Raw genomic sequence first — 25572 nt, forward strand, 5'->3', positions numbered from 1 at the left:
ATAGAAATTTGAGAGCAAATTCCAAATCCTCTTCAAGAGGAAATATTGTTCTATTCATTATCGAAGCTATGGGTGTGGGATCATTGCGAGATCCATCTCATTGGATCTAGCTCAAGGAGGCCTTGGATTACCATGACTTTCAACAATTTTCATAGGGTTTTTATTTTATTGCTCGTGTTTTCATATTTTCCCTTTTGGCTGTGAGGTAGGACTTTCTAGTTTTATTGTTTCAGCTCTATTTCTACTTCCGTATTTGGTAGCCATTTGTTAAGAGGTTGAGAACTAGTATCCCCCTCTATTTCTATATGCTAGCTCTACCTAGTTGGGCGGGTATGAACATTTCCCTATTTTTCGAGATGGGGGTTTGGGGTTTTGCACTGGTATGTTGGTTATTTTTGTGTACAAACTCCAAACCCAAGTCTATTTGATATTTGTGGCTTTTGTGCCCAAAGGAAAAATTGGGTTTTAATTTCAAAGCTTTTGAGCTTTGAGGTTTTCACCTCAATTTGTGTGCCACCCAGATTTCTTAAGTTTTCTTGGCATGATGTTGGTCGTGGACTTGGATTATCTGTAGGATGTTGATTCGACCATTGTTGCATCTTTAATTTTGCATTGGGATACATTGCATCCGTACTCTTGACTCTGTGTTCAGTTGAGTGATTTTATATCTGGTGTTATTATTTTGATCAAACCCTTGTTGCTATTTCATGGACGCTAGGATTCGTGTAGAATCCATACTCCTAGATTGAGGCTAGTTGAGTGAGTTCATGATTTTTGGTTTGGTTGCATCATTGGGATTAGTGTAGAATCCATACTCTTGGATTAATGCTGGTTGAGTGAGTTCATGATGCATGGTTTTATTATCCTTTTTTATTCATGTATAATCTATACTCTCAAGCTTGTATTTGATTGAGTGTTATTTGCTTGTGTTCTCATCTAGCCCTTGTTTTATGATCTTCATGATGGTGGTGCACCCACACACAAGCACATGTACATGCATTTGTTGGGTGCTTGTGAGGCCTGATCTCCTGGTTGTTATAGGTGGAGTTATGTTCATTGGGGTTGGGTTAGGGATATGCATTGCCTACGCGCACTCATTGTGTGATGAGCGTGTGTATGTAGGGTAAATGTGTAGAGTGGCTTCTCTTGTGTACCCTAGCTTGGAAGTGGCCGACAAGGTAATGTGAAGAGGTTCTAACAAGTGATAACTAAATTAACAAATGGGTACTAAAACTTAATGAAAGATAAGATTTTAGAACACCTGGCCTCCCCAGGGAGTCGATCGAAGGTGTGTGTCTAGCCTCCTCAGGGAGTTGATTGAAGGCACAATATTTGGTCTCCTGCGGGAGTTGATCAAATATAAATTTTGAGTTTGGCCTTCTGAGGGAGTTGATCAAAGGCTTGAAGTATGTGCACTACCTGATGGAAAGTAATGACACTCCACTTGAGTCCTTGCATAGTTGACCCATGGAGTGTCTGACCGGGACCTATTGTACTTGCATTGTCTCATGATCTTGGTTTCAGTCATCTTTACTATTTGGCATGGCTGTTAGCCATGGATGTTTCTTTATGTGTGTTTGTGGTTGGATCACTATCTCCATCAGTACAATGGGAGTGGACCTACAAGTTTCAAGTGGTTGGGAGGCATAACTACCTTCACCACTTCTAGGGACCAATGTATAGAGATGGTCTATTATTCTACTGCAACTAGTGCTTGATGCTTCACTTGGTATTTTAGGTTTTCAGAATATGTTTCCTTGTGAATTATGCTTTACTTAGAATACTTGGATATTATGTTTGGATGACATTAGTTATTAGACGTGTTCCTCTATTATGATGTTTAGCATATGGTTAGATGATATGATTCACTTAGTTGTAGTATCTATTGCTTTTTTTATTAGCATGTTAGATATTTATGTTCTTATGATGTTATTACATTGTAGTAGTAATGCCCTCATAAGACAGTTCTAACAATCCTGTTGGCAATTTGGGATGTTACGCTCAGGGGATGGTTAGGACCTTTGAGGTCTCATGATGCTATTACAGTTGGGAAGAACCTCATAAGAGTTTAGTTGATTTTGTACATTACAATGTTGCTTTCAACATGTTTTCATTCATTGCTATGGCTTAGATGGTTAATTATGTTTCTGTCATGCTTATCTTGTGTTCAAGTGTCCAAGCCTCAATTTGTGGATCTACTACTCCCTAGTGTGGAGGTTATAACTCTCTATTTTATCTCCCTAAATGTTCATTGGAACATTTCTTTCATTTCTTTGGTGATAGAGTTCCAACATTGGGTGATACTTGTAAAGTATCACATGCCCAAAGAAGAAATATCATGCGATTCCAGAAGGTATCACATGCTCAAGGGAATTCTATCATATGATATTGGAAAGTATTGCACGCCCATTGGAGAAATGTCATATAATACTAGAAATGTATCCCATGACCATAGAAACTCTATCACCCAAACCCTAAAAGTATCGTACACCCATTGAAGAACTGTTGTATGATACTGGTGAAGTATCACCCAGGTTTTATAGAAGTATCGCCTAGGTCTGTGACAAAACCTTCTCTTGCAAACAATGAGCACTTTTTGACTTGACCAAAAGGTTTTGAGAGGTGATTGGATACCCTTTGTGGAGTTCTCAAACCCTATTTTTTGACCTTTCGAATTCGGGATGTTTTGGATTCAAATGAATTTTGTGACTTCCATAATTTGTCATTTTTGTTCAGTAGTGGTGTTTGGAGATCCATTGGTGTTTGGATGTTTGTTTAGTTTTCCAATGCAATCTTTGTGATCCTTGTATGATGATTGTTGTGTGTATCCATACTTGTTTCAAAAAGTATATATCTTGGCTTTTTATTTATCTTTGTTCCAAGGATCTGTGGTGGGGCATTACAAGATCCAATAGAAAAATCAGCAACTAAAAGAGATAGAGCATACAAAGAATTAACTACAACCAAAACCCCAAAAGAGGAGGTTAATACATTGAATCAACAAGTGCCTACAAAACTCCAGCTCAAAGGAGATTTGATGGATCCTTAAACCACACTTTTGGGTTTTACCATGGATTGAGAAACCATCAAGCCAAACTACCTCCATAAAATAATCTTAAAGGAAATTGCAGGAGTTGAAGGAGAAGCTCTCCAAAACAAATTGAATATTGATCACACCATTGTCAAGGTCCCTACACTAAAATCTCATACAAAAGAACTTCTATCACCAGAAGCCAAGAATTCACATCCACCTCTATAGGAGTGAACATAAAGAGTAAAAAAGGATATGCGAACCAAACCCCATATGTAGGAGAGACAAGAAGCCCCACCTCAATAGGGGCCAGTTCTCCCTTATTATGAACTAAGTTACATGGTTGAGGCCAACACAAAGGAAACAAAAACCATCATGACCCAAGATTAAATAAGGATCCAAAAAAATCCAAAAAATTCATACCATAACTAGACACCAGGGAGATTTAGGCTAAGCCTTACATAACTACTAGCATCTACCTTAGGCATCAACATAAGAAATTTATACACTAGCCATGAACACTTGTTGGAGACAACCAACCTAAACCACTAGCAAAGACCATCAAGCCCCTAGATTTGGCTAGCCTTATAATAAAACACCCCTAGATGTATCAACATGGGGTACAACCTAAACTCATGATACCCAAAAATAATAGGGACCAAGTCAAGGAGATCTCTCTATTGCCCAGCTCTAAAAACACAAACAGACCCAATCCAAGCAAACCAAAACATTCCAGGCACAAGAGCACTACAAATGTTCTTCTTGCAGTAGAAAACTCTAATAACACACATCTCAATCGCTCAGACCAGAGGGGAACATGAATAGAGTAAACTCAACAACCATCAGGGTCATCCTCAACCGATGAAGAAGCCCAAGAAGCAGAGCCAAGACTACCCCATTGAAAAGAAGCACAAAGATGCCAAAACCAATGAGCATTACAAAAAGACTTCCTTAGACGATGCTAGTTGAGACAAATTGATGGAAAACCCACCCCTGGAGAAAAGAGGGACACAATAGGAGGCTCCCCCATCGCCTTGAGAACACATTGACACTTTCAAAGAAGGATTTCCTCCTCCAAAAGCCTAGATCAAGAAGGATGAAGGGACCAAGAAAAGCCCCCACCAGTGTGGATCATCTTCATCCCCACCGCCATCATTGGATCCTCCATTAGACAAAGCCCTACCTGCTCACTACGCTCCATTCAAAATAATTCCCCCACTCTAGTTTTCACCTCACACCATATGTTAATATTGGGGTTCTAGTGTTGTTTCTTAGAATTTGTTCTATTGTTTTAGGATTATGGTCCTCTCCCTACCAACTTAATCAAAAAATATTATGGGATGGGACAATGATTCATCCTAATTAAGTCAAACTCATCCAAAAATTAACTTTTCCATCTAATAGAACAAGTGTCAAATCTCTCTCTTGTTAAGTCAACTTATTAAGAAAATTTGTTTGAAACCTTTCTAAAATTACTAGACATGGTGGATATGATGAAGGAGAAACAAGGATTCAAATGGATTGATCATGGAAAGAAAACTTTGAGAGAAATCAAGGAATTCATTTCAAATGTGCTAGTCTTGGTTTTTTGAGAATTTAAAAATGACCTCAACATCTATTGTTATGCCTCTTCATGCACCATGGCAATCATTCTATTGTAAACTAACACACAAAAATTGAAGCACCAGTTGCTATTATAAGTGTCCCACTTAAGAGTCATGAGACAAATTGCTCCTAAAAGAGAACAATGCTTTTGTAGTGGTCAAGTTAACTTTCACATCCTACATTTCTATATCACGTATATGCCCTTAATGTGAGGCCTTCTCTCAAACACTTACGAAATTTTTAACTTTTCAAGTATGTCTTCCTAGAGGATATTATGATGGGTTAGAAGAGTGAGATGAGATGTTATAATCAGTATAGGTTATAGTTCCTTGATAGATTTGATGGAAATGACACTCTATCATACACCTTTCTCCCTTTGGTAATTTGATGATACTACATTTCAAATTATGGCTATAGGGTTTTGTAAATTCTGATACATTGACACCTCTCTAATTTGATGTGTGAGGTCATATTCTAATCCATTAAATCATTTTAGTGACTCTCATAATAGACCTCCTATTAGATACCTTATGATGATACTTCATTAAACTTATCTATTTACCATTTTGATATTATAGGCCATGTGATTTTTGAAATGATGTTTTTATCATCGTGATACCTCGTGTTGAATGGTTATCATAGAGTATTATGAGCTTGAGAATCAACTTCTTGGAAATTGTTAGTAATTGGGGCAAGAATTTGTATTAAGATAAGAAGTCCTCCTAGGGAAGCATTATGGTAGATACTAAATATGAATTATTAAACAAATTGTTTTGTAAGGGTACGATGTTAGAATATGTTAGTTGTTATATTGTGGTAAGAATTGATCAAATACGCAAGAATGTCAATTAGACAATAAATGTTTTATTGAGGCTACCTTCATGTACTATATATGATAGAATAATTTAGATTATAATGGGAATTGAATGAAAGTATAATTAAAATCATATTGAAATTTGATGTTATATGTTTGATGGAAACTATTCTTGATTACTCTATAAGTGTTAAAGTTGATTTTTTAACTTATGTTGAAGCAACTTGACTAGTTAAATAAGCTTTATGGCTATACACCTCGTCTTATTGTGCTCTTCATATTTATAATGATTTTTGAATGTTAGACACCTAAAAGTTATTTGCATGTGCATATAATTCCATGTGGGAGTTGCATTAGGAAGATGTTAGTATTATAGTATGTGATTTAAGAATTGATGAGTAGAAATGGTAATATATTGATTAAATTTCCTAAATAATAATTATTTAAATATTGTTCATTAGACATGATAGAGTAATTTGGAAAATATAGATGGAATATGCATTAGTATAAGAAGTGCTCTCATGATATATAAATGTTTGAAGCTAGAAGTGACTCAATGTGAAAGTAGTGTAATGAAGGTATTAGGTAAACAGATGTTGAATTTATATATATCAATGATTTATAGATTTAGATTAAATAGATAGGGAATGATAGCACAATATGTGATGCATTTCATGTTAGAGATGGCTACTCAATTTATGAATACATAGTTATACATAATGTCTTACTAGATATTTTAAGTGATAATTATAGTTTTCCACCTCATCTTATTTTGATTGACCTTAGGATGTAAATTGGACACACTTATTATTACATGTTAGTTAATTGGTTTGGATAACTCTTATAAGGTGGTGAAAGGGTCCTGAATGGAATGATTCAAGAGATGGTAACAAAATTCATGTTATGTGACTAGGGTTACAAGGGATGTAGGGTCCTAATCTTAATATCATGTGTGGATGTTTACATACATTTAGATAGGTGAATTATGTATTAAAGCGGAGATTATTTTTAGTAAGATAGTATACGATGATTTAATTCTTGCATACACCTTAAAATGAAATTATGTTTTGAAATTAAAATTTATGTTGAATTAGAACTTAGGATGAGGATGATTAGGACCTATTCTATATGCATTGGTGTTTACATGTTCAGATCTTCATGTTGAGGATGTTAATTGAATTAAAAAATTGACATGTAGATTTTAACTTAAAACTGAGTTTTATATGGATGAAGTAGTACATGAAGTTTAAATATAACAATCACCTTGCATTGGAATTAAATTATGGAGGTTTTTTGAAAGCAAAAGATTTCAAAATTAGATTATGAATATTTCTTTATAAATAAAAAGTTTATTTGATTATGCATAATGAATATAAATGTTGAATTTAAATTATGTACTATTGGTTTTATATATGTAATCTCCTTGGACTACTAATAATTGGACTTAGTGCACAGGAAAATAATCATGGAATTTAATCAAAGAATTAGGACTAAACCTATGTGCAAACTATGAAAGCCAAGGTTTAATCTATTGAAGATATTAAAACCTTCTTGTGATATATTTAATTTGTGAACTAATTTAGATTTAAGTTATTAGATTAAATTCATTTTGTGACTTGTCACTTGTATTATGAGATGTACTTTTATGGTGTCACTTGACACTTGTAGTATCTATGTGGTAGGGACATGTCAATTAGGGCTTGTAAAGAGGTACCTAACCTAGGGTTAAAACTATTAAGCTACGTAAGTAATACCACTTGTTCATAGATGTTGTGTGAGGTCCCATCAAGATGGAATTTGAATGTAAACTTCATGGGTGCTTTTGAGGCCTAGAAGGTAACCCTAGGAGACCATTTAAGTCAAAATAAACTAGCCATATAGGGGTACCATGAGATAGGGGCTTATTTTTAACCATTAAAATACTTGGAAAACTATTATAACCCTCCAAAAAAGCCACTTTTTAAAAGTGACGAAAATGGAGAAGTCATAATCACTTCTCCTTGCCTACACTCATGGTTAAGCTTGCATTTATGAGGGGGGACAATAGTGGAAGAAAAAAGTACTTGTGTCACTTCCACTTATAGCTAGCATTTTGGTAGAGGATGGGAAGGCTTTTTAAGAGGACTTTGGAGGACTTTATTGGTGTTCACCCACTCTCTAGTTTTAGAGACCCTTAGGGCCCATTTGGTTCGTGGAAGATGACAAAAATTGGCTTTTTCAAAATTCGGATTTGAAAATTTGTGCATTTGTTTCGAAATTTGCAAAATGGAATTAGCATACTTGACTTCCAATTTTGCCTCAAAACCAGGTTTTCCAACTTCCTACTAGCAAGCAGGAATTGAAAATCAAAACCTGGTTTTGTTTTTTAAGGAGTGTAAAAACAATGCCTTCAACTCCAAGCTTACGCACTTCACACGCATCTTCCGAGTGAAACAAATAGTTTCAGTAAAATTCCAAAAATCTAAATGAAGATATGTAAAACCTTGATTTTGCTAAACCAAGGTTTGTAGAAATTCGAGTATTTTAAATTTCACGAACCAAATGGATCCTTATAGTTTTCTTGGGAGATTGGGAAAAAGCTCTTCTACAAACCTCATTACAATTGCTTTGGATCAAGGTTAGTGCTCTTGCTATGAAGGAATTTTTTTTCTTTGTCATTTCATCCTAGTAGCTTAAAACATTGTTTTTGTATGCATTGTATATATTGAGTTACATTGTTTTTCTTGTATGTAGTTTGTGTATGTTCAAGGCATCATTCACCCTCGAGAGGGAAGTAGTGACCTTGTGAGTGAAGGGGTTAGTTGGGCCATCCCTTGAGTGTAGAGTCTCTTCCATTGTAAGGAAGAGGCAAAAAACATGGAGTATGGGCTCCATGTGCCAATCTTATTTTTTACACTTGGGGATGATAAGGGGAGAATTTGTGAGAAGAATGATAAGTGTAGTGTGAATCCTAGCAAAGGCATGACATTGCTTATGTGGAACTTGAAGCCTTGGTAAGGCATGATACTTGGTTATTTTGTATGGCTTCTCCTCTTGGGTTTGGCACACCTTCACCCTCTTTAATGGATCCTTGGGTGACCCATTTATTTAGTTTTTTACTAACTTAAACTTTTTATTTTAATTTCTAAAAAAATGGATGATTTATATCTTCAAATATTACAATTTAAACAAATATTTTATGTGGTATTTATTAAATTATTTTAGAAAAGTATATTCTATTTATAATAATATTTAAACTTTTGACATATAGATGGTTGTCAAATTTAACTTAGAAGAACACCACCCCACTCCACCCATTCAGGGATTGTAAAATGTCTATCAACATTTATAAATGAATGAATGAGTTAAACAAACATAACCAGGCGGCCTAGAAACTGGTACTGTTAAGAAAAACAAAGATTCCATAAACAACTTGGTCTAAGAAACGTTATTTAAAGCTTTTATTCATTCGTTGCATTATGCATATGTAGCTAAGGGCCTGTTTGGCGAGCGGAATACAAGCGGAATAGGCATATGTAAATTTCGAAATTTTTGAATTCCTTGTTTGGATGCACCACAACAAAATTGGAATACGAAATAAAATAAGAATTTGTATTCCAATTTTGGCTCAAAAATGAGGTTTTGCAATTCCACCCAAATAGGTGTTATTGGAATACGTATTCCTATTCCACTTTTTTTTATTTTAGAAAACATAAATTTTGGAGTCTGCAAATTTTCATCAAATATTGGCTGAACCAAACAGAGAACAAGGATAAATAGCCCCATTTTCTATTCCTATTCCCCTATTCGTATTACAGCAGCCACACAGGCCAAACGATCAAGAGCAAAATCCCATTTGAAGCGCTCAATCATTAGCATGTTGTTAATATCCGAGAATGAAATAATCAATTACCTCAATCATTAGCATGTTGTTAATATCCGAGGATGAAATAATCAATTACCTCGTCCTCATCTTCACCAAGGTAGGTCAGCTGGCTGACGTCTAAAGCTTTTGTGCTTGAAGCCGGCCAAAATTCATATTTTGTCGTGCATGCGACTCTGATTCCCCAACTTCGGTAAGTTCATATACCCAAATAGTTCGTTGAAGCTTTGATAACCGAGCCATGGAATTCGTGAAATGCATAGTGTGTGTATACTTCCTAGTATACGTGATTGTTGTTCGAGGGTATATACCTGAATTACAATGGCTGGTTAACAAATTGGATAAAGAAAGAGCACCTGCTTCCGTGCAAGAAGCAGCAGCAACTGACGTTCTGCACAGGCTGCTGCCTTCTCATTCATCTGCATTCCAATTTCAAATTGTGTCCAAGGTACGTGAAACGTTTGATATTCTGCCAAACGAGTACTTTTAATGCTCGCTTCCCACAGCAGTTATGATTCTGTGTTTTACCATGTGTCCGTTTCCCTAAAGTTAATGCATACCAGAGCGTAGAATGAAGTACTTGTGTTATTAAGTGTTAACGGAAAATTGATTGTCAACCTTAGCCTTTCAGTCTCCATACTTGTGTACTTGAAGTTACGTGGAGAAGACATTGTAAATTTTTTTAACATTGATGTTTTAGATCATGATCCAGTACGAGGACGATGAAAGTGCAGATTGCAGAAACTAATAAAGACTTCACCTTCTTTATTGGCAGATTTTTTTGAGCGCCCTCCTCTTTTGAGGTTTTTTTTGCGTTGTTGCAATCTCAATTAAATTTTTTTTTTTTTTTTGGTAATGCTTCAATGGCTAAAAGATGGGTTTGTTTTGAGGAACGACAAGGGTTAAAAGAGTATACCAAAATGAAGGAAAACGTAGAAATCTACATCTCTGATGCCGTAAGAAAAGAAAATTGTTTTGTTTTTGGTATTAAAATTAGTCGAGACAAGGGAGCTGACCCATGAAAGACATAATCATCAGTTACCTCACATTAACAACAATGGCGTGATCACAATAATGCACAACAAACTGTCAGCCTATCCCTTCCCTTAACATCAAAAACCCAACCCAACAGAACCAGTTAATCCCTGCTACTTTCATACTAACAGTAAGCAAACTATTCACAGAAAGCATAGAAAAACAATTACTATATAAGCTGTATAATAGCCACTACAACTGTTAGTGGAGTTTATAAAAAAAAAAAAAAATCATCAGAGTTTTGTACCACACAAGCACAGTTTTGAAAAACATAATCTTGGATCCCAAGGATCCTCCAACAGAACTAACAAAATAAAATCACCATTTCAATTTTTTGCCCTCCTTGGGCTTAGTCTGCAGAAGCTGAGTCCAATCTTCAACGAGGAAGGCAAACAGCTCTCTCATCGCCTCGTCATCCGAGTCCTACTTTTTATCATTTTCTTCCTGCAACATGCTTAGAGTAGTAGCAGAGAAATGTATGAACCTCAATGCATAGGTGGCCAATCTGGTGTACCTCAAGTCTATAGTATCCAACTCCTTGAATTTGCTGATTTCCTCAGCATTGGCTGCACAACCATCACAAACAACAGACACTTCCTGGCCGCTCCTAGTAGCAACATCATTGTAGTCCATACGAATTTGTTTACCTTTATAAAGGATGGGGGAGGGATTATTATTCTTTGGCTCAGCCTTGAGGGGAGGGGGATCCTCATTATCTTCCTTGAAGCTGGCCGAGACATGGGTGGAGCTGTTGGTATCCTGCCTCCTAGACTCACTTTCCTCGTCCCCAAACTACTCTCCTACTAACAGTAAGCAAACTATTCATAGAAAGCATAGAAAAATAACTACTATCTACCCTCCTACTATAAGTAGTATCATAGCCATTATGGTTTTTAATGGAGTCCATAAAAAAATAACAATCATTAGAGTTTTGTGCCACACAGGGCCAGTTTTAAAAACATAAATTTGGATCCCAAGGATCCTCCAGCAGTAGTAAAATAGAACTAACAAAACAAAAATCATCATTTCAGAATTTTACCCTCCTTGGGCTTAGTTAGCAGAAGGTGAGCTCAATCTTCAACAAGGAAGGCAAACAACTCCCCTGTTACCTTGCCGTTTAAGTCCTCCTTTTCACCAGTTTCTTCCTGCAACAGGCTTAGGGTAGTAACAGAGGAATGCATGACCCTCAATGCATTGGTGGCCAATTCAACTCCAGTCCATGGTATTCAACTCCTCCTTGAATTTTCTGATTTCCTCAGTGTTCGCTGCACAACCATCATAGGCAACAAACACTTTCTGGCCGCTTCTAGTAGCAACATCATTGTAGTCCATCTGGATTTGTTTACCTTTATCAGGGATGGGGGAGGGATTATTATTCTTCATCTCAGCCTTGAAGGGGGTGGGGGGAGTCCTCAGTATCTTCCTTGAAGCTGGCTGAGACATGGGTGGAGTTGTTGGTATCCTGCTTCCTAGAGTCACTTTCCTCGTTATCGATGTCCTCCTCATCCTTGTCCTCATTCTTTTCCCTGTAGGTTTTTCTTTCATTCTGGACTTGGGCTTGTTGGCAAATTCTCTGGGACCTACAGGGGTTTTCCCCAGCCTCCCTTTTAAAGCCCACAACATGGACTTGGGGTTCAGTTTTTGGTTTCTTTAAGGCGTGGAGGTGTTGGTGAGGGTCTTTTTGGACTTTTTGGTTAGTTATAGATCTTAGCTTCAATAATCCCCATGCTATTGTCAGCGCTAAAGGGAAACACTCTACCATGCTGAAAATTAATTTAATTCTCCAAAAAAAGTATTGTTTGGTATAGATGTGACTGCATGCATTGCTTTTGATAAGAACATGTCCAATCAAGTAAACTATCTGCAGCTGGATTGAAAAGTCCCTTATTTTCCAAACCGAACTACTTAATAGATGTGACTGCATGCATTGCTGTTCCATGGTTTTCCCTTTTTTTACTCCCCTTGTCTTAGATCCCTCTTTGTATCCCATGCAACTGCCCTTTTTGTTTGTTCTCTAATTTCTTAAACTGTCCTCCTATTCCTTGCAGCTGTTTTTCTATGATGTCTTGGTTGTAAATCTCCTCATGAATAATTGGGTAATGATCCCAATAATTCAACTGAACAGCTCATCTTCCTTGTGCATTTTCTTTCTATTCAAGGCTTTTACTAAACAAGATTGCTCAATCATAAGACTCCCATTTTATTCTAGATGAATATTGCCACATTTGCCTTGACAAAAAACCTTGAGCTCCATATGCCTTTCTTTGAATGAAATGACATGAGAACTTCCCATGCCAAGTGTTCAATGAAAAGTTGAAAACTAAAAAATGCAACCAAAAATTGTTGTGCAAAAACAGAGAATTGTTGCATAGACGTGTCAACTTATTAAGAAAATTTGTTTGAAACCTTTCTAAAATTACTAGACATGGTGGATATGAATTGAAGGACAAACAAGGATTCAAATGGATTGATCATGGAAAACTGTTCAAATACATCCTTGTGATGGTGGTGAGTTTGCATGACAGTGACATATATCTTTGTACCATTGCAATTTATACTTCTGCGAGAGAAGTGACAGCACTAACATATTCACATTCAAGGAGCATCAGAAATAACATGGGAGAAAAGAAGCGTTTGGATTACAGTAGCAAGTTGTGTCAACTATAGAACTGCAATAACATATAACAATTGGTGATGTACATTGCATATTGTCTGTAGTGCATTGACAAAGGCATTGGAGGTGACGCATATCAGTGGGTGCCATTGCATATCAGAGATTCATGGCAGTGAAGTCATCATAACTGAGATCCCTATATAATGGAGCAACAACAGCCGTGGTGGAGTTAGTATACAAAGGTGATAATTTCATCAGAGGACAGAGATCTAACATCGGCAATATTAATACACCGGCATTACTAATTTTGCAGCAATATTAAAATTGTGGAGCAGTGACATCATCTTTGTCAGTCTCATCACCCTCAATGATTCCCAACTGTTAAGAATCTAACCTGGATAATCCACAGGTCTAATGGTGCAGATCGTACCTGACTCTTCTAGTTATATGTTCTCAATGAATGGCATTTAAAATAATTTATATGTTCTCTATAGGTGCTGGCGATCTGTAGGAAAATACCTTAGTTTGTCTTTGACTAATCTTAGTTAGACATAACTAATATTTGCATTATGATTGCTGGTTTAGGGATAACTAATTATTAGTTATATGCCAAGGGTTATGTCCCCTGAGGGACATACCCTCTAGAAGAATATATGGGCGGGTTAAGAATGTAGTTTGGAGACACAAAAATACATTACAGTCTGATCTTCAAGCATTCTTCTTCCCACAGATTTATAGCAGCGATTTTCCAATCACACAAGTTTGTGAATAGAAGCCTGGACCTGCAATTGTCATAAATATATCTGCCTTAAAAGATCTGCACATACGAATTGTAGCAAGGATTATTCTCAGCAACTCTGAGTTTACATTCAAGGCTCCCAAATTTGCAGATCTGTACATGGTATCAGAGCCAAGTTATCAGATCTAGGGCTCTGCAAATTTTCAGTAATCAGACCTTTTTATATTCAGTAGTTGTCTTCCATTTCCAATGGCATATACAATCAGGCCTGAGGACAGATTCGATGGAAAGGAACACTTTGAAGCATGAAAATTCATAATCTTGATGATTCTTGAAGAAAACAATGTTAGACAATTTGTTGATGGAGCATCCAAACAGCCACCAGTTGAACCTCACAAATCCATATGGACCAATGGAAATAGAAAAGCCATTCAAATCATCTTGGATGGAGTTAAGAATGATATCGTACCTATGCTTACGAAACACCAAACTGCCTACGATATGATGAACGCACTACGGAATGCATTTGAAATAAACAATGCAACCAGGGTCCTTGCATTAAAAAGACAACTGAATCACATCCAAATAAAGAAAGGAGAATCAATAAACTCTTATTTCCTAAGAGTTGCTGGCATTAGAGATGAATTGTCAAGCATAGGAACCATCATTAATGACACCGAACTAACACTCATGGCCATAGATGGATTACCAGAATCATGGGAAACTTTTGCACAAGGAATAAGTGCTAGAGATCAACTTCTGGATTTTAACAGGCTCAAGAATGATTGTCTTCAAGAAGAGTCAAGAAAGCTAAAGAAAGGAGGAAAACCAAAAGTAGAAGATGAACTCCACGTTCTTAATGCCAACTCTTATAAAAGCAAGAAAAAGCACTTCAAGAAGAAAAAGGGAAATCAAAAGAATGGAAACCCCAAGAAAGACCTTTCTAAAATAAAGTGTTTCAAATGTGAAAAATTTGGACACTATAGATTAAATTGTTCGAAAAACTTCAAACAATAGGCAAATTGTACAAATGTTATTAGAGAAGAAGAAACTTATGACCCTGAGAACCGTGTCTTGTATTCCTCTCTATCAAATGAGATCTCAAATAAGGCATGGGTAATTGATAGTGGATCCTCCAGACATATAACGGGATACAAAGAAACTCTAGATTCCTTGTCAGAGAAAGTTAATGGTGAAGTTACTATTGGTGATAACTCTGCACACTCAGTTGAAGGAATTGGTAGCTGCACTTTGAAGCTAAAGACAGGAAATACTCTTCTTCTTAAAGATGTACTATATGTACCAGGGATTAAAAGAAACCTAATCTCAATTACAGCATTAGAAGTTGATGAACACAATATTGCATTCGTGGATGGCAAAGTATTAACTTGGGCTAAGAACTCTTCCATCAAGAAAGCTAAAGTAATTGGTCAAATAAAGGTATATTTGTATGAATTGAATATAGAACCCAGTAGATCCATTCAAGCCCTAGTTCATGAAGCAAAAGATTCAAATGAAATATGGCACAGAAGATTAGGGCATCTAAACTTTAAAACCTTATCAACGATGGAAAAGATGGTTACCGGATTACCTAAATTAAATAAAGATCACTCTAGTATTTGTAAAGGGTGTGCTCTGGGTAAAAGTACTAAAAGTCCCTTTCATGATAGTACTAGGAAATCAAATAATGTACTTGAGTTAATTCATTCAGATTTATGTGGACCTATGTCCGTCCCCTCTTTTGGAGGATTTTGGTATTATATCTTGTTCAAAGATGACTTCTCTAGGAAAACATGGATCTAGTTTTTAAACTGCAAGGAATTAGAAGAAATCCTACAAAGATTTAAAGAATTCAAAGCATTAACTGAAAATTTTTCAGGACATAAAATTAAAACCCTTAGAATAGATAATGGAGGAGAATATACCTTAGACTTATTTAAAATATTTTGTAAAGAATCAGGGATGAAGAAAGAGTATACTATTCCTTATAACCCTGAACAAAACGCGGTAGCTGAAAGGAAGAATAGGACAATTATAGAAGCTGCTAGGGCTATGATTTTCGACCAAAATCTAGAATACTATCTTTGGATAGAAGCCTATTGTATTGCTGTATATATTCAAAATAGAAGTCCTCACTCCTATCTTAAAGATAAAACCCCTGAAGAAGTATTTACTAAAGTAAAACCCAATATAAGTCATCTTAGAATTTTTGGATGTCTTGTATACATTCATGTTCCAAAAGAAAAGAGAACCAAATTAGAACCATCTGGGAGGAAAGGTATCTTTGTAGGGTATAGTGAAACTTCTAAAGCATATAGAATTTTCATACCTGGATAGAAAACTATTGAACTTAGCAGAGATGTAGTCTTTGAGGAAGATCTTGCATTCAAAAGAGCCATAAGTTCCAATGAACCCTCTCTTTTATCAAGTTCTGAAAGAATTAGTGAATCTGAATCCTAGAGGGAGAACCTAGAAGAGGTCAAAAATGAAAATATAAATCTTGAGGAAAATTCAAAGAAAAGACCACTTTGGGCCATAAAAACAGTTGAAGCAGCTCAAGACTTTGCTGCACCTTCAGGATCAGTTAGAGAAAGTAAAAGACCTAAAAGATTCTGTGGTTATACAAAAAATATGAATGATTTATCCAAAATAGAGCCAACCACTCCTTCTGATGCTATTAAACATCCAGCTTGGAAAGAAGCTATGACAGAAGAATACCAGTCAATTATGAAAAATGATGTTTGGGAAATAGTTCCAAGGCCAAAAGGAAAATCTGTTGTTTCTTCGAAATGGATATTCAAAATAAAGCATGATGCTAACGGAAGTATTGAGAAATATAAAGCTAGATTTGTAGCTAGAGGTTTTTTTCAAAAAGAAGGGATTGATTATGAAGAAACCTTTGCTCCTGTTGCCAGATATACTACCCTTCGAGCTGTCTTAGCAATTGCCGCATCTAAGGGATGGAAGGTACATCAAATGGATGTAAAAACAACATTTCTCAATGGAAAGATTTCAGAAGTCTATTTGGAGCAACCAGAAGGTTTTGAAACCCATGATCCTAATGCCTTTGTCTACAAACTCAAGAAAGCTCTTTATGGGCTTAAACAGGCTCCTAGGGCCTGGTATGAAAGAATTGATAAATATCTCACCGGCTTAGGATTCTCGAAGAATGAAACCGATCCAAAATTGTATTAGAAAAGAGATAAAGATGGTATGGTAATATTGATATTGTATGTTGATGATTTATTAATCACAGGTGATGATCATCTTATAGATCAGTGCAAGAAAGATCTAACCAGAGAATTCGAGATGAAAGACTTGGGTTTTCTCTAGTAGTTCCAAGGATTGGAAGTACGACAAAATGTTGATAATATCATACTGAATCAAGGAAAGTACACTTCAGATATCTTGAAGAAATTTGGAATGTGGAATTGCAAGTCTATGTCTTCTCCAATGGAGACCAATTTGCATAAACTTAAAGAAGTAACTAAAGAATCACCTCCAATAGATTCTACTCTATACAGGTAGATGATTGGGTCCCTGATGTATCTGGTAAATACAAGACCTGATATTTGCTATGTTGTTCATGCTTTAAGTCAGTTTATGTGTGAATCTAAGGAGATTCACCTAGTTGTTGTTAAACACATTCTGAGATACCTACAAGGCACTTTAAGTATGGACTCAAATATGAGAAAGTTGATTTAGACTTGCATGGATTCACTGATTCAGATTGGGGTGGAAGTGTTAAAGATAGGAAAAGCACTTTAGGATGTTGTTTTAGTTTAGGATCAACTATGATTTCATGGATATGCAGAAAGCAGTCTTCAGTAGCTCAGAGCTCCACAGAAGCAGAACACATTGTAGCAGCAATGGCCTCTCGAGAAGCAGTATGGCTGAGGAAGTTACTGGTGGGATTATTTGAGCAAGCCATGAATCCTACGATTATTCATTGTGATAATCAGAGTTCCATCAAGCTCTCAGTGAATCCAGTTTTCCATGACAGATTCAAGCATATTGAAATTCCTTACCATTATGTAAATGATATGGTAGATAGGAATTCTGTAAAATTGGAATACATTTGTACTGCAGATCAGACAGCAGATATACTCACCAAACCTCTATTTAGAGTAAAGATAGAACATTTCACAAAGAGACTTGGTATGATTGAGTTGTAATTCATTTGTACTCTTTTGATTATTAATAAAATAATAAATTTTATTTTGTCAGGTTATTGAATGTTATGGGCTCCACCATGTGTAATCATTATTTAAGAGGCGACGATCTTTGAAATAATCGATACTTGTACAAAAGGCATTATGAGAGGTGACGATCTCTTAGATAATGTCCTAAACAGTAGATTTTACTGTAAGATCCAGATGAATTTTAGATCCTCTTGTGACATTGACATTGCTATGTTCATGGGTCACAGATTGGATAAAGGAAGAATTCTAGAAATTCTCCGGGTTTATCCTGTATTTTGGTAGATCTTAAATTTAGGATCTTGTTGTGATTTAGAAATACCAATTTCTATGAGTCACAACATGTGTCTTATCACTAGTAGCAGTGATTTGTCATATCACAGGTTTAGTAATATGATTGTGTATCATGTGTTCTGTGATACTACATACTAAGAAGAGACAGACAGATATAGAGTATTAATTCTTGCTTAACATCTGTATTGATGTTGCTAGATATGATATCTCCCTGTAGGATTATCAGGTTAAGAGGGAGTGTTAAGAATCTAACCTAGATAATCCATAGGTCTAATGGTGCAGATCGAACCTGACTCTTCTAGTTATATGTTCTTAATGAATGGCATTTAAAATAATTTATATGTTCTCTATAGGTGCCAGCGATCTGTAGGAAAATACCTTAGTTTGTCTTTGACTAATCTTAGTTAGACATAACTAATATTTGCATTATGATCGCTGGTTTAGGGATAACTAATTATTAGTTATATGCCAAGGGTTATGTCCCTTGAGGGACATACTCTCTAGAAGAATATATAGGCAGGTTAAGAATGTAGTTTGGAGACACACAAAAATACATTAGTCTGATCTTCAAGCATTCTTCTTCCCACAGATTTATAGCAGCGATTTTCCAATCACACAAGTTTGTGAATAGAAGCCTGGACCTGCAATTGTCATAAATATATCCGCCTTAAAAGATCTGCACATATGAATTGTAGCAAGGATTATTCTCAGCAACTCTGAGTTTACATTCAAGGCTCCCGAATTTGCAGATCTGTACACCAACGTGGAGCTATCATTAGGAGATCAAGATGCTAGATTTCTCAAGCTCCATAATGGTTGTAACAAACTGTTGTTAGTGCTTGAACAATAATTGAAATCTCAGATTGCTGGATATGTCATTGCATACTTATCTGTTTTTTCTTTTTGTGTATACGTAGGATGTTTTAATTAGATTGATATAACGTTTTTGTTCCATGAAATAATATAAGATGCTTTTATCAAAAAAAAGCAAACTAGTATTTGTAATAGCTGATAGTGTCATGAACTGATTTAAGGAGAAAGTTTTGTTTCTTCCTATAGACATTGCTGCTCGTACTGCACATGATATAAAAATACGGAGAATTCATGACTAAATGCAACAGCCAGCAAAGGTGGCACACTAATTTCAACATCTCTGCATATCATCTATATAATCACAAGGAACAAATAGCCGATGCAATGATTACTAACTCCATATCCATGTTCAGAGTTTGCTAATATCCATGCTTATAAGTTCTGTCTTCTGATTACTTAGATCTGAAACTAAATATATTCTTGCTTCTGCCATGTTTTTAATAAGGTTATCTGTGAACAATAATCTTTGCAAGGGTATCCATGCTAATTCATGAATATGAGATGCCTATGATCATCGATAAATCACCAAGATACATTAGACCAGCTAGCATTTTGCTAGCAAACATTCTTGACTGAACTGTTTGTATCTTCAGTAGAGTTTTCAAAACCTTGTTCACTAATTGTGCCCCCTCTTTAATTATATTTCTATTTCTACCATCCTATCTGAGCCTAGCACATTTTTGTTATATAACAGTCAATATGCCGCTACAACTTTCATATCAATTTTTCTTTCACATATTTCATATTAATGTCTGAATGTAGTTTAGATTATTGTGGCACATTTTTATCTCATCCTTGGCTTTTTCAGGAAAAATGTGGTGGACATGCTTGCTTTATAATTAATAATCATAACTTCTCTGGCGGAAAAGGATATCCAGAAATCATGTGAGTTTGATGGTGTTTGGTTTTCACTGTTTTGTAATTTTTTCATTTTTCTTTGTCACAATATAAGGAGTGCTTATCTCTCTATTGCACATATTTGTTTGAAAATGTTGCAAGTACAGGATTTTTTTTTTTTGATTGGTGCAAGTATGCGAGTTATTAGTACTATCAAGTTATCAACATTAGGATGAATGATGACATCTTTACTTGAACTAAAATTAGATTCTGAAGTGTTGCAGATATTTTACTTGGCTATGGTTGAATAAATATTTTAATTATCAGATTTTAATCCTTTAAATAAAATAATTTATTTGATTAATCTGGAAGCAAGTCCTTGCTAAGCATTATTATACATGTCTATGGTTTATAATTTTCACCAACTACCTTTTGGAGGTCAAGTACTTCTGGTGTACACATAGCTCAGGATGATTGGGTCTTTGGTTGGAGACAAGAGCATCCAATGTTTGACATTCAGAAAATAAAATTCAAAGCATAATAGAATGTACTCGTAAATGCAGACACTTCGCACCATTTTGATTTATAGTCACTTTGTAAATACAATAAAAGAAAAATCCTTTCAATCTGGGGAAAAATGATTCTTAGGATTCTTAAATGGAGAACGCCAGTGGAATTTTTTTGGAATCTTATTCAGCACCCTCTAGTGTGGCATATGCCACTGACAAAGGAAGTAAGTTGCACAAGACACAAATGAACTAAGCAATTGGGTGGATGACAACTAGAGTTAGGATCCACCAATGAACCTCCCATTACTGCCTGTTGCCTGTTCCTCTGTGGTACTTAGAAGAACAATAAACTAATCAGGTGAATGAGAACTATCGGTAGAACCCTCCAAGTAAGCTTGAAGTGTTTTTCTTTGGCTAACTATTCTTTCTTTGCTGCCAATGTATATCGTTGGTTAGTGGACCCTTTTAAAAGATGTATGATTTTGATAATTGTTTGATGGATATTGAAATTAGTTTTGATTCTTCCACTTCAGGTTTTGTCCTTAGGAGTGCTTATCAATCACAGAGTACTTTGTCTTCTTGGGATTATTGAGAAACCACTCAAAAGAATTTGTTGAGTTCATGTGGGTCCTTTTACATCATTTTAGCCCTTAAGTCATGTCAGTATTCAGGTGACATGAAAAGAGAAATTAGAACATTTTCTTTTATACGAGTTTGTAAATTTGATTGAGAAAATAATTTTAAATGTGGCTCTTTTGAAGCTATAAATAGTCATTGGTTGGTGCATGAGAATTTTGGCATTGTTGGGTTGATTATTGATCATCTTGGAAGAATTAAGGGTGATGCATATGTTTGGAGGAATTGGAACAAGTCTTGCTTGGCGTGGATATATATTTTTGAATTTTGGGAACTTTATGTTGGGTGTCTACTGTAATGGCTTGGTGTGAAAGGAAAGCTTACCCTTGTGATGCAGGAGCATCCAGTGGTGTAAGGGCAATCCTGTATCACCCAAAAATATGCTCAGAGATAGTTTTTGTTTAATGTGTTTTTATTTTTGGATACCCATTTGGGTCAAATAAAGGTTCCAGCTCTCATAGTTCCACTATTAGTTTTCTGGGTTAGAGTTTTTAAGCACCTTAAGCACCTTGGGATACGCGTAAATGCAGAAAATGAGTTATTTTGTAATTGAGCCAAAATTATGATGAGTTAGAGGGTGTAAGTTGGAGGGATGATTATACTTGTAATTTAAAACACTCCAAAAAAAGAATCAGGTCAAAAGGCTTTACGTTAGAAAGTTATTGCAGTTTTAATTTTCCTGGAGACCTCCTAAGAGCGCTTCAAAGTCAGATTTGGGGCACTAAATGGCCTCGTACGGGGCTGAAAAATGGGGGACAAGTGGAGCTGGTCCATAGGGCTGTAGAGCGCTTTGAGAGCTTTTAGAAAATGTAAATAGTTCGTCAATCAGAGTCACGGTTCAAAAGTTATGCCTCTTGGAAGTTGGACTACCGTTTGTAGATTCTTCTAATTTTACACCAACTTCTAACGCGACTTCTGGAACCTTCTGTTTTGGCGGTGGATGCCAACTAACATATTCTAGAATGTATTCCTAACCCTAAACCATTTGGGGCTTATTTAAGAACACTTCTGACATTGTAAAGGCAGTTCTTGGTGGAGTTTGAGAGAGGATACTATGTGGAGGATTTCTTTCTCCAGAATCATACTATTGTAAGCCCATAGGGCATTTTTCATTGATAATAATATTTTCCCTTTTCTTGTGTGTTATTCTGGTCTTTGGTTGTGTCTCCATCAAGTGGTATCAGAGCCTAGTTTTTCTTGAGTGTGTAGACAAAGCGTCGATTGTTAGACAGTTTGCACCAGGACTGTGAGGTTGTGGATTTGAGACAAGAAGATGCCTGTATGAAGGGAACGTGGTGGAAGAGCCTGTTAGAATCTGAAAAGATTAATAACCCAGAAAACTAGTGCAAAGAGTAAATATCTAAACTATGGATGCAAATGATACAAAATCAAAATAGCATCATAGAGTTAGTCTCCAAGAGAGTAATGCAAATGCTGGAAGCAAAATAGCATTAAGAGGACGCAAAAACAAGAGATACAAATACAAGCCAGGTAGCATGCTTATATAGGCTAGAAAGAGGGAGGAGGTGGCAACACCAACCAATGAGGAGCAACCATCTATCGGACTAAAGATAGCAAAGTATCTTCCTAAGATAGCTAATGGATGCTCACATGTAGGAAGGTGACACCTCACAACCATTCACCTAATAAGACATGCTTTATTAACCTAAGCGAGATTATTAAAAGTGTAGGAAAAACCTAGCAAAATAGGAAAAATAAAAAAACTACACTAACAGAGCCAGAGTTGTTACTCCTGAGGTTAGAGCCCTCTAGAGATAAGTTCAAGCATTGCATGAGGAGATCCGTAGAGGACTGAATGTGGCCGCAGGCAACGAAAGTGAGGAAGAAAATGAAGAAGAAGAAAATATTGGACAGGAAGGGGAAGTCCTAAATCAGGCAGAGGAGAGGCTTTTTAAGGCCATTTCTAAGCTTGGAAAAAGACCTAAAATTGATGTGGATATGTTTTCAGGAAATCTAAACCCGGATGTTGATCAACTGGATCAATGAACTAGAGGAGTATTTTGAGTATGAGGATATTAGGGATCTAGATAGGGTTAAGTTTGCGAAGGCCAAAATGAAAGGCCATGCCAAAATTTGGTGGCAAGAGATTCAGCTGGAAAGAAATAGAAGAGGAAAGGAGAAATTCATAAAATGGGATCGCATGGTGGACAAACTAAAGAAGCAGTTCATTCCTGTTGATTACGAGCTTGATTTGTTCAAGAAAATGCAAGGATTAAAGCAAGGAGGAAAATTTGTCCAGGAATATACGGAGGAATTTTATCGACTTCTTATTAGGGTAGGGCATGCAGAAGCAAATAAGGAGAAGGTTGCCCATTAACTCAATGGGTTACGACCTAGCATTTAGGAGGAGTTAAGTTTGGTTAGAATGACTAGCATTGAAGAGGCATACTAGTTTGCCCTGCGAGTCGAAGAGAAGCTAAATTAAAGGTTTGAAGGAAGGCAAAGAGGGCACGGTCAAGGAGGAAGGGGCGACAGTAGGTCATCTGGAGGCCGAAATGAGACCCAAAAGAAAAATGAAGATGTGGGTACTAGCAAAAACTAGAGAAATGAGGGTTTCAACCGCTCCCATGATCAAAACTTTGGAGATCAGAGAGGAAGAGGTAGAGGACGTGGACAAGGATTAGGAAGAGGAGGCTTTCGTGGTACCTATTTTCATTGTAATGAAGAAGGTCATCGTGCCTTTGAATGCCCTCAATGACAAGGAAGGACATATAAGAGAGCTAATGGTCAAGCAAGGGTTGCTCATGTGGATGAGGATGCACAGTCATCGCATTCTGAGGATGCAGAAAGAGGAGAGGTTCTCGTAAATGAAAGGGTCTCATTAAGTGGTGAGACCGAACTTGGACAAAGGAGGAGTTTGTTTCGTACCAGGTGCAAGTGTGAGGGTAAGTGTTGTGATGTGATTGTTGATGGTGGCAGCACTGTCAACTTGGTGTCTGAGGAGATGGTCTCTAAGCTAAAGCTCAAGAGGGAGAAACACCCCCAACCCTATCGGATTGCTTGGGCGAAGGATGATCATAAGGTCGTGGTCAGTGAACAATGTTTGGTGAAGTTCAAGATTGAGAGTTACCATGATGAAGTTCTCTGTGACATCATTCCAATGGATGTATGCCATTTATTGTTGGGAAGACTGTGGCAATTTGATAGACATGCTGTACATGATGGTCATGCAAATACATACTCTCTGACAGAGGATGGAGTTCGCCACAAACTGAAGCCCTTGATAAAGGAAGGTGAAAAGGTATGCAGTAGTGCTAGGATATGTCTTGTTGATGGAAGAAATTTTTTGGATGGTCTGAAACATCAGCATATGCGTTATGCTTCGATTCCCAGAAAAGATAAGGAAGGTAGTAGTGAAATTCCACCTGAAGTTTCAAGCCTATTAAGTGAGTATGGAGATGTCATCTTTGATAATGTTCCAGAAGGGTTGCTGCCAGTAAGGCAAATCAGTCATCAGATAGATTTAATCCCTGGAGCTAGTTTGCTTAACAAGGCTGCTCATAGGATGACTCCTACTGAAACCGAGGAGCTAAATAGACAAGTTCAAGAGCTGTTGAGGAAGGGTTTGATTTGAGAGAGCCTGAGTCCATGTGCAGTACCTGCAGTACTGGCACCAAAGAAGGATGGAAGTGGAGAATGCGCACAAACTCTCTAGCTATAAATAGAATAACCATCAAGTATCAGTTTTCTTTGCCAAGAATGGATGATCTTATGGACTGCTTGAGTGGGGCTCAGTACTTAACAAAGACAGATCTCAAGAGTGGCTATCACCAGATACGGATACGAGAGGGAGATGAGTGGAAGACTGAATTCAAGACCAAGGAGGGTCTATATGAGTGGTTAGTCATGCCCTTTGGACTAACCAATGCGCCAAGCACCTTCATGCGGCTTATGAATGAGGTACTAAAGAAATTCTTGAGAAAATTTGTTATTATCTATTTGGATGATATTTTAATTTTCAGCAAGACTTTGGATGAACATTTATTGCATATTCGTAGAGTCCTTGAAAGGTTGAGGGAAGAGAAAATGTTAATTAATTTGAAGAAGTGTAGCTTTGTAAAAAAAGAGTTAGTCTACTTGGGGTTTGTTGTATCATCTGAGGGTCTCAAAATGGATCCAGAGAAGGTAAAAGCCATCTTGGAATGGCCTACTCTAAGGTCTGCTATTGAGGTGAGATCATTTCATGGTCTGATTAGTTTTTACAAGAAGTTCATTAAGAATTTCAGTGGCATATGTGCACCCTTGACTGAAACAATAAGGAGGGATAGGAAAGAGTTAAAGTGGACCACAACAGCTGCAAGGATTTTTGAACTATTGAAAAAGAAGGTGACAGAACAACCTGTGTTGGCACTTCCTGATTTCAGTAAAGTGTTCCAGGTAGATTGTGATGCTAGTGGTGGTGCTATTGGGGCTGTATGGAGCCAAGAAGGTAAGCCTATTGCATATTTTATTGAAAAATTGAATGATGCAAAGAAGTATTCTGTTTATGATCAGGAGTTCTAT

General features: G+C 36.5%; 1 protein-coding gene across 3 annotated transcripts in view; it reads left to right on the top strand.

The window, feature by feature from the left end:
• The first annotated feature begins 9286 nt into the window (after nt 1-9286).
• LOC149547872 (alpha-N-acetylglucosaminidase-like) overlaps nt 9287-25572 on the top strand; it is a 289389-nt gene continuing 273103 nt past the window's right edge. The window contains exons 1-2 of one of the 3 annotated variants that reach the window (XM_089791923.1): nt 9287-9760; nt 19875-19951. In XM_089791923.1, the coding sequence (XP_089648049.1) occupies nt 9554-9760; nt 19875-19951 (284 nt within the window). In that variant the 5' untranslated portion in view covers nt 9287-9553. The remainder of the gene's footprint in view (nt 9761-19874; nt 19952-25572) is intronic. The other 2 variants (XM_089791922.1, XM_089791921.1) reach the window with 2 other exon arrangements.

Source organism: Cupressus sempervirens, chromosome 7, assembly GCF_028749045.1.
Source record: "Cupressus sempervirens isolate cs-2001-9-10 chromosome 7, ASM2874904v1, whole genome shotgun sequence".
NCBI classification, from domain to species: Eukaryota; Viridiplantae; Streptophyta; class Pinopsida; order Cupressales; family Cupressaceae; genus Cupressus; species Cupressus sempervirens.